Raw genomic sequence first — 11,061 nt, forward strand, 5'->3', positions numbered from 1 at the left:
CACAGCAGAGCAATGTCATAGGCAGTAATAAGAATGGAGGATCTGCCCTGTCCTACACAGACAAGCCAATTATTTAAGGAGACACTCATGTAATGCCTACCCTCTACCAGTGGTGGCGCTGCAGGGAGTCTGATCACTACTGATCCTCAGGGGTTCACGTTGTCCGCACCTTTCTATTGTGTAATGAATGTCCACACATACAATCTCTTTAAGGCTTAATTTTCCGGCATTTATTGCAGTTTTTTTTTCTTAATTTCTGCTAATAAAAGCTAGAGCAAAAGGAGTTGAGCACATCAGAGCCTGCTGAGAGTTGTAGTCTCAAAGCGTCACAACAGCTGGAGAGCCAAAAGGGTTACAGACCACTTGTTACACAGGAGGAAAGCGGTCAATTCATGAATCGCTGTCAGGACAACGTATGGCAGATGTAGGATCTCCGACAGCTGGAGACGACCCTACGGAGCAAACAAGCCTTTCACTACAGGAACTCCGGTTCTGGAAGCCTCTCACACAACTTTCCTAACAAAGGACCATTCAGACTAATGGACTGCGGGTCAGAACCGCAGGAACTGAAGTCTCGGGGTGGTGCTGAAAGGCTGAATCCAATATCCGGGCCTACAGTTGACCTAAAAACACAGAGCTCTCCAACCTTGTAGCACCCCTTATACAACTTGAAAGCTATTGCTCTCCGGTGTCAGCTTGTCACAACTGTCCAAAAATCAAGGAATTTTTGTGATCATTTCATCAAAGTTGTGGCTCATCAGACACCTCCCCATCAGGTCTCATCATGTAGTCCTAGCCGCACAACTTTCCTCCACGGACAACACAAGGGCAGCGTCCCCGGTGACATCACACCTTATACTAACACAGCGGCCGCCGTATAGCGCCAGGTTTGTTTTCCTTCCCTCGGCTGAATAAAAAGACTATTTAGTCAGTGGCGGCTGCGGGCGAGAGCCAACATTACTGCTGCCGCTGCTCTTTCTGTATAAAGAGCCTTTACTTGAGTGTTATGATAACGTGAACACCATCAATCCCCATAGAGGACAAAGGCTGCGCCACGCTCAATGCCAGGGAGGTGGCACCGAGCATCATCCGAGGGAAAGCGCACAAATCAGCACTTCCACTTTTCACAATAATAAGACATAATAATCTTATATTTGTAGTGATTACTTCGCTTTCCCTGAATCCTGCACAGCAGGTCACCTAAATATAGAGAGGTAGGTTAACATTTGAGTTGTTGGCAGATGGGTCATGCCAACCCTGGCTGAATGGCGGCGGAGTGGATTGGCAACAGCTATAACTTATTAATAGGGGCGGCTCTAAGGCACCCAACTTTCCCAGAAACAGATGAAGGCTACTTTACTGAATATGTAACACACTTAGGGAGGCTTGGCAGCGCTTTCTATGGTGGCTGCTTGTACCTTGCTGGATTGAACCAATTAAATTGTATCTGAATGTCCCACCACCAGCAGCAGGAGAAAAGTGATAAATCTTCCCCTAAACTGTCAGATAAAGCCCAGGGGCCTGTATGAACACGGCTCCAAATTCCTGATCTCCTCTGCCCACAGCGAGCGCTCCTGAACAATTGGCACCGCAGGGATATTTACATTCACCACGTTGCCAATCATGGGATAAAACGCACAAATCTTTCTTTTATTTGCCTGTTTTTTTGTTACTTTTAGATATGTAGGAGAATAAAAAAAAAAACTAGGATTGAGCGCAACAAGTATCGCATGGGAAAATGGTTAAAAACCCATCAAGTCTCTGAAAACCTCAGATCAAAGTAAAAGATAAAGTATTCCAGCTGATTGGTCCGTGACTGAATACTGGGACCCCCACCAATCACCAGAATGGGCCCCCCAGCAATCCAAGAAGAGCTACACTGACCTGCGGGATTGTTTCATTTTGTTAGACTGGCGTTTCCAACTTTGCACTGGATAGGGGTTAAACTGATTGGTGAGGGTCTGTCTGCTGGGACCCCCAACAATCCAGAGAATCGGCGTCTTGCTGTCAGTAATGGTGGAGTATCAAAATGAGCTTGCCCCATTCTATAGTATGGAAGCATTGGAAATTATAGTACTGTACTATACAGTGTGGTGGCGATATCTGAGGGCTGTGCTCTACTCTCACAGGATTGGTCCTAGCAGAAGGACCCTCATTGATTAGCTTGTTATCCCATATCTTGTGGAAAGGGGATAACTTGCAAAGTTGGTAAAACCCCTTTAGACAAATCAAGCAATCACATAAGCCAAAGTAGGGTGCTAGACACCCCCAATGATAGTACTGGAGGGTGGCCACCTTAATAAACCAGACAACCCATGGAAAGGAATGGCTCCAAAAGTAAGCACGACCCTAGCCAGAAATTGGAAAGCTATTATATGAAATAGGGATGCCAGGAACACGTTTGTGGGTAAACCTGGGTATATGGGAATGTCTAATCTGCCCTGATGAATGAATGGGACCTGGTTTAATATGACTCCATAGGTCATAGGTGCACCATCACTGCATTAGCTAGGGACAGGGTGCTCCTGACAGATCTCATGGAAAGTTTCCTGAAGTCTAAGGTGAGGCAAGACCAGGGTCCTAACATCTCACGAGACGTCCCCACAGACCACCGGTAGACAAGACAACTCCGCAACTTATTGTCACTTCACATTCACATTGCCCATTGCTTAAAAGAGGTCACAACATTGTTAATCTGAACAACCTAACAAACCCAGCGCAAAACGTCCAGCTTCACACAAATTGCAGTCTAGCATTGAGCACCTTCAACAAGATAGCCGAGAGATAATGTAAGAGGAAACATCCAAGAGGATGCACTTGGCCGCAGAATGATTTAACCCCCTGTTACAACACCATCTCTCCCGAAAATGGACAACTGATGGACCCACAGCTGTGCACTAGTCAATCCTCTCCCTTTTCTAACCAAGGAACAAATTTTTTCTGGTTTGGACACAATCCCCGGCTCCTAAGCTGCAAACTACACTGGATATTTCCTACAATTATGATGTAGTAGAAGCAAAAAAAACCACACACACGGCAAACCTTGTAGAAAAAGAATTAAACTAAAATCCTAGGGAGCGGAAAGGATTTATGGGTCCGGGGCGCTGAGTACAGCTTTATCTTTATATGGTATTAACAGGCAGAAGGGAACAAAGGAATTTGCTTTGTTTAGTCTGCGCCGTGACAGATGCTGCTTCCTATATGATACATTGTATCAGGCAAATCATAAAGTATCTGGAGGAGAAATAAGAGAGGGATTGGGAAGGGGAGGGGGGGTGCTAGCCTTACCCTAACCCTAGTAAAACCAAGGAGGATATTTTCCGCTCCCTTGGCAGAACTGGTGAACACTAGGCGCTGTGTTTGCAACCACAAAGACCGAGTATTAAGGCAAGAAGAGCAGGCAAAGCGATGTGCAAACATGTAAATACATCCCTATATAGAGGTGCATGCAACAGGGAGGACCCCCAAATATATACAGGGATAAGAGGTTCCTGAAGTGGAGGGACACAGTACAAGCCGTCACCAAGTCACCCATTAGTACGGACACCTTGGAGCCCCAGAAAAAGGAGAGAAGATCTGGTAGTCATTGTGACGTTCAGGCCTGGAGCTGGGCCCGTGCCCGGCTCGCCTACCTGATTTATCGTGGAGATCAGATTTGGTGCCAGCGTCCGACTTGCCAAACCCACCGGCGCTGGTTTTCTGCGAGGACCCGATGAGCCGCTCCTTCATCTCCAGAGACAACAAGCGTCCCTTATACATCCACTTTTGCATTTTCTTGACGGTGAGTCCTGAAGGTTTGGGTGAAGCGTTGCCCTGGTCTTCAGTTACAGGATCATCCTCCTCCCCTGGTGCCCCAGGACGGCTCCCGATGCCACCCTCTCTCCAGCTCACAGTGGATAGTATGTCTCGGGGGCTGCCCTCGCTGCTGTCCACATCCGCCTGGTGTCCAATAGAGCCCTGACTGTCCGAGGACAAGCTGCTAGTCACAGGGCTGTACTTGATCTGACTATCACTATAGCACTTCTGTAAGGGCTCCAGCGAGGGCAGGGTATACACCATATCCACACTTTTGCTAATTCTACGTATCCGTTTAAGCTGAGCCGTCATTAACGCATTCAGGGACGCCAAATCGCTACGGGACACGTGTTTAGGACTGGCCTCGTCTGAGGACCACACGTCGCTTTCCAGGAGCCTGGCGGATGACTGGGAGTAGACGCTGTCCTGGGACTGGGAGCTGGAGGGACAGGTCTCTAGTTTGGTGCCCGTGGTGCTGCTATGGCTGTGGAGGGGCATGTCATGCATGGCATGAATTAATAAGTAATAAGCCTCCTGCAGTTGAGACCGGAGTCGGTCCGTTTCCAGGTAAATGTCCAAATTGCCTTTGCGTTCCTGGAGGGGGTAATCGGGGGTCCGCGGTGACAGTACCCCAGTCCCTGTATATGAAGAGTCATTGGTGCCAGCCATCAGGAGGTTGTCGTTATCGTAGTAATCATCGTCCTCGCTGTCCTCTGAATGGTTCTGGGTGCCCCCATAATAGGATCCCCCCACCCGGGCCAGAGGGGGGTTATGACAGCGGACCGGGCTCCCTCCGTAAGGCACAGGGTAACACTGCTCCGGTGCAAAAAACCCAACACCCACACAGGAATCTTGGGGGACCCTTCTCTCCGGTACATGGGGGTAGATAAAATTCAGGGGGGACGGAGCACTGAGCGGGGTCCAGTGCTCGTCATAATCAGGGCTCAGGCTATAGGGGGCACTACTGGGGGTTTTTAATGGAGGGGCATCGGTATTGGGGTAATATCCCCCGTTGACTGCCGAAAAAGGGGGCGCACAGGAGAAGTGGGGTTCGAGGTTGCTGTAGTGAGAGTGTCTGCACCCCGCTGTCTCCCATGGGTGGTGGTCATTGTTGTTGTTGTGGTTCTGGCTGCACCACCCCCCAGGGACCCCCGTCCGGCCCTGGGACCCCAATATCATCTCCCCTACTCTGCACCCCATGTCCTGCACTGGATACTCGGCTCTGCTCCCCGATTCTTCAAGGGGGCCCCTAGAATCCACCCCATTACACTTGTCGGGTGTCTCCTGCCTATTGGGGTGTCCGGGCACCCTGCGCCCGCCGTCCCCGGGCTGCTCTTTACCTTCTCCGTTAGAGAGTCCCCCCGCCGGCCCCTTCTTGGATCTCTTCCCCCGCAGTTTGGATAAAGTCCTCCGCAGAGGATCAGCCATTCCTTCCTAGTGCCCTCAGCAAGTGCTGCCCCGGGCGGCGGAGGGTCCGTGAGAGCCCGGCTCCATGGTGTCCCGCTGCCCCGGGCGCTATCCTGCATGTACTGGCTGAGGTGCTGGCGGCCGCTCCGGTTCCCGGCTCTGCTCTCCGGGACTCCTCTCCCTGCACATACTTGGAATATTTCAGGGGTGAGAGGCCGCGGCTCGGCGCCTGCGCAGTGTGCAACCAAGGGGGCGGGGCCAGCGGGGGGGACAGACCAGACCAGGTTGTCGCGTCACATGATCTGCAACCTGTGGCGCGGCACGTCAGCTGTCGTGAAAGTCAACTCTAAGCATGATGGGAAATGTAGTCCCCATCAATGTTATCTCCTCATTTACAGTATAACATTACACAATATATATTCGCCATGCTGTATATCATGTACATAACTAATAAACGCCTGGTTATTTCTGTCTGTGACAACAGAAGGTATGACACAAGCAATCATCTTTGATTTAAAGGGGATGAGAAATACAGCTTTTTCCCATAAGCAGTGCCGCACTTAACTCTTCCAACTCTGATATTACAGCTTTGTTCTGGTGAAAATTACAAACTACAGACAGGAGTGGTGCTGTTCTTGAATAGAAACCTGTCATGGTTTTAATTCTGCACCTCCCTTTTAATATACATTAGTTATAACCTATATACCCCTGCTACCATCTTACCATTAAGGACTATAGAAAAGCTGAGTTTCACACTTTATGCGAACTGCAATATAAAAGCCAAATCTGTACCACACATCTGGATGAGTGAGTGCGAAATATATAAAACCCTTCCCCCCAAGTTTATTTTTGGGTGTTCCAAAATGGTGCATCACATTGTAATATTGGAGATCCATCAAAATCCTGAGAATGAAGTGACAAGCCCCATTATTAGGGGTACAGTTACAATAAAGGATGTGGATAGGAGCATCCCTGTGAATCAAAACTCTTGCAGGTTAAGGTCTCTAGATCAGAGCCCATGTATGTGTATTTGAATGGGAATGAAGAAATCAGGCGATTTCACAGTACAAATCTACACCACTATGGGAAGCAGTACTGGAGAACCAGAGGATCCTCCAATGGCTACACAAGACAACCCAATGTGGTGGCTACTATGGTCTATTTCCTAGGAGTTGATGGAGGGTCCAACCCCTTCCCTCCTACATCAGAATAAAAAAAAACAACATGTATGCTCCTCGTGCTTCTCTATTGCTTCTACAATGGAGACCGGATTCCACCTACAAGTATCTGATGCTCTTATCTCAACATCTTTTACACATAACCAAGACGTGCCTCAAGGTCAAATACCGCAGCCCGTAAGCAGCGACCTTTCCGGACCCCCACCAGGAAGAGGCCAAGGTTCCCCTGCATACTTGGAGATGTAAATAGTCAGGAGACATTCCTCTGACTACATTTTAGAGTGCAATAAATCATTTTTATGCTTCTCTTCACTAAACTAATCAGAAAAAAATGTAAAAAGAAGGCAGACATGATGCTGATGCTCAAAGCTGAAGCATTAGGATGAGGTACTAAATTCCTGATTACACAATTAGATTGTCAGAAGTGTTCATGATGAAGGCATTTGCTTCCTCCCCGCCAGATGCAAGCGTCTCCGCTGCAAAACCTAGACATCTCTTATCTCTTCTCCAGATGTCAGCATCACCGGTGCTTCCTCCACACATGGATGCTGGCTCACATCCAGATGGAAGCTTCACTTGCTCTCTCTGGTGTTTATCATATGTTTCTTTAAACGTGAGCATTATTGGAATGCCATATTATATTAGTTACTATGGAAAATGTCTATTTATTGCATGGCAAGTGTAAGTCAGGAAACATGCAAGAATTCAACATGGTTAGATAAAAATAGTTGTTTTCTTCCCAAAAGAGTGCTACACCTGTCAACAGGTTGTGTGTGGTAGTGCGGTTTAGGTCCATCCACCTATCAAGAGGGCTGTACTACCAGACACAAGCCATGGACAGATGTGGCGCTATTTCTGGTAGAAAGCAATAATAATAATAATTCTTTATTTATATAGCGCACACAGATTACACAGCATGTCAAATTGGTCCCTGTCCCCATGGGGCTCACAATCTAAACAACCTACCTGTATGTTTTGGAGTGTGAGAGGAAACCAGGGGACCCAGAGTAAACCCACGCAAACATAGAGAGAACATATAAACTCTTTGCAGATGTTGACCTGGGTGCGATTCAAACCCAGGACCCCAGCGCTGCAAGGCAGAAGTGCTACCCACTCAGCCACCGTGCAACACACGATTTTCACACGATTTTCAAAAGGATTTAATATCTATGTTTGTTGCCCTCAGTACCCAAAATAAATGATATGCAAACCCCTAGATTCTACATTATATCCACATTACATTCTACAACCTCTATCCATATCCCTTTCTAGACTGCATATCAAGTAGTCAATGTGCCCACCAAACTTGGCTGACAGCCATGTTTCCCAAACCCTAAATTGAGAGCTCTGTTTGGCAGTTTGCTGGCATTTTCAGTAGTATAGCTATTTGCTATACCTTCCATCCTTAGCCAGTGTGGGACTGTCCCACCAGAGAATCATTGAATCCTCCAGTGGGACTAGGCTCTAACCCAATACTAGAACGCAAAAGTCCAAAAGAAGACAACCAAATTTGGAGGATCTTTTTCCTAGGGGCTGAAGGATGGTGGGTCTTTAGAATCATTTTATATAGTGGATTCATGTAATCCAGGTATGACATGTCTTTAACCAATTTAGCAAGCTTTGTGCAGCGCTGCATAATCTGTAGGCACTATATAAATAAAGAATTATTATTATTACCCAATGTGTATAGTGGTCTCAATAATGCTAAGAGTGGCTCTCAGTTTTATAGGGCTATAGAAGTCTATGGACAACTATGTAAATCCACATCAGTTCTAAAACAGCAGATGTTGTGTTTTTCAAACAAGACACCCCCTTTAATTTACTGCATTGGAGAGATTACAGAATTGCTAAAAATAATCTTCTAATATACAATTCTGTCTCTTATATAATCCTGCTGTCTTCACAAATAAAATTCCTATAGAAAACACATAGGCTTTGTCAAAACTTGTCACAGGAAAGGGGAAAAAAAATCATCTGACTCGAAAAATGTATACAGAAAAAATATGACTCCCAGGATACAGATTCCACTCTGTATACCATCTGTCCTAAAACAATATCAAGACGTCATTTCAGATGACTGACTGTGTCACGCTAGACTTCCTTCCCGAGGAAAGAATTCCAGGCTTTATGGTGTTTAAAGGAACATTCTCTGTGTTCTAGAAGGAATGCCAAGTTAATGTGAAACACCTTGTGAGACGCAGGGCACTGATATCCTCACCTAGTTATCAGGCTCTGATCTACAGCCAGTTATGTTATTTTTTTTACCCAGGACTGGATAAATGTCTACAATTCAGTATATCAACTTTTCCAAGATGAAATTTATGAAAATATAAACAGAAGTATAGCAATATTATGTAAAACGGGAACAGAGCGATAAAAATATATTTACATGTTTACTTTAGTAGATAGAAATTTAATATAAGAAAGAGATGCAAAGAACAAAAGAAAAAGTTAGATAGTTAGATACTGTAAATACATAGAGAAACAGAAATAGCAATACGGTATAATACGGATAATCTAATATCTAATATGTGATAGATGTCTCTGTGCTACAGATAGGGTCTCGGGATCCCAATGTACCTCCTAGGTAAGTGTCTTAGATTTCCAGTTCTTCATATGTATGGCAAATTGCATGGTGTTATTTAAAGGGAGCCTGTCATTTTTCATAAATACAGCTAGTGACAGGTTCCCATAGATCCTTATTAACTAAATGACACACTTCTTTTAGATAAAAATTAATTCCCTCACATCCCCATAAAATCGGCTTTGTTATCTTAACTGGCATACAGCCAGGTCCAGCATTGAGTCAGAGGGGGTGTGTCCTGCTCCACCAAGTCAAGAAGCCCCTCCCATCCTCACTCACTTCTACTCCTCTACATTCCCCATGCCTCCTTCTCACCATTCAGCACATCATGTCATGTGACCGGCATGATGCAAAATAAGGTCTTTTACCCACTAACATTTGCTAAATCTACCTCATGTATGTATGAAATCACAGCATGGATCCATGGAGGCTTGTAGAGGAGTAGAAGTCCATGAAGGTATTCTGTGATTAGATACATAAACGGAGTAGCTTTTGCAAATGTTAGTGGGTAATGGACCTTAGACGACATCACCCTGGTCACATGACATGAAGTGCTGAATGGTGAAAATATCATGGAGAGGAGTAGAAGTGAGTGAGGATGGGAGGGGCCACTGGACCCGGCTGAGCAGGACAAGCCCCCTCTGACTCTTTGCTGGATTTGGCTGTATGCCAGGTAAGATAATAGAGTTGATTTTATGGGGATGTAAGGTAAACAATTTTTAGCTAAAACAAGGGTGGCATTTAGTTACTAAGGCTCCATGGGAACCTGTCACTAGCTGTCTTTGTGAAAAATGTGGTGACAGTTTCCCTTTAAAAGTAAAACCTACTAGAAAAGTTGTATCAGTTCTGCAATGACCTCAAAGGAACGTCAATTTACTGAGTTACCTACTTCGGGTAATGCTGTTACAGATCATGCTGTATAGGGTAAGGGTATATAATTCAGTGTCCTACCTTATCCACCGTCTGCAGGCCGTGGCCTTCCCCTACCCCTTCTCCTGTAGGGGTGAGGGCGCTCAGGGCCCACAATGATCCTTAGTCCTCTGAAGAAAAGTCTCCGTTGCTCTCTGTTAAGAGGTGGAATCCGCACTTCAAGAGGTTCCAGAAGGTCTTGAAGCTCACGAAGGACATTCTCTTCAATGTTATTCTGTTCATTTTGGTTATTGTCATTATTATTATCTGTAAGAAATAAAAATTAAACAATTACTTATGGAGAAACATGCCCAAACGATAAGTGGTATTACACTACAATCCGAATTATGGGGTGGTTGCTACAGGCTGACCAGGCGGCTTTTACCCTCTACTTTTTTGGATTGAAGATGAGGGCGCCCTCTGTTTGAGTTTACTTCATCATAAAGAAGGATGGCGCCATCTTGAACTAGTGCCTTCCTCTTTACCAACCCCATAATAATATTTTGTACTTTATGATTGTGACACCTTGGGGCTCATTTACTAAGGGTCGCGCTGCTCACTTTCGTCGGACACAAATTAGGGGGCGTGCCTTCGGACTGTCTTAACCTTTTACGCGATTTAACTTTCAAGCACTTGCATGCACCACTAAAAAGATGGTGAACTCTGTCAGACCTGACCGGGGAAGTGACACATGCAGGATATCGGGCGCACGATCTTAGTGAATCGCGGCACAGTGTATGATCGTCAGACAACGCACTTTCGATGAACACCAACGGCCGGGTATGTAAATCTGCCTCATTGATTTATTTTAATATTTGGGGGAATGGCCCAGGGCCCCTGTACAATAACAGAAAAGTCTGATCTCACTGAATTTGGCATGACCCAATTATTCTATATAGGTCTTCCCACTCTCCTTCAGTGGGTGATGTTGAGTATAGTTAGGCCTTAGGCTTTGCTCCCCCAAAAGATAGGATCAGGTATAACAAAGCTCAACATACCCAATCCTTTCCAGCCCCACATCACCCAATGAGTGCGGGTCAAGAAGCTCCCATACATAGCTCCCATAGCTGGATCGGCTCCAGGCTTCAGTAGGCCCCTGGGCAGTTAACTCTCATGGCAGCATAAAAAAATTCAGAAACTTAAACAGTTTCCTGTTCCCTAAAATTCCCTAGTTTATCATTCCTAACA

At 45.9% G+C, this 11,061-nt stretch overlaps 1 protein-coding gene across 1 annotated transcript in view; it reads right to left on the reverse strand.

The window, feature by feature from the left end:
- The window catches only part of SYDE2 (synapse defective Rho GTPase homolog 2), a 28,483-nt gene extending 23,038 nt beyond the window's left edge, over positions 1-5,445 (reverse strand). The window contains exon 1 of the mRNA XM_072128558.1: positions 3,633-5,445. Within this exon, the coding sequence (XP_071984659.1) occupies positions 3,633-5,223 (1,591 nt within the window). The 5' untranslated portion in view covers positions 5,224-5,445. The remainder of the gene's footprint in view (positions 1-3,632) is intronic.
- Positions 5,446-11,061: the final 5,616 nt, after the last annotated feature.

Source organism: Engystomops pustulosus, chromosome 10 (genome assembly GCF_040894005.1).
Source record: "Engystomops pustulosus chromosome 10, aEngPut4.maternal, whole genome shotgun sequence".
In the NCBI taxonomy this organism is placed as follows: Eukaryota; Metazoa; Chordata; class Amphibia; order Anura; family Leptodactylidae; genus Engystomops; species Engystomops pustulosus.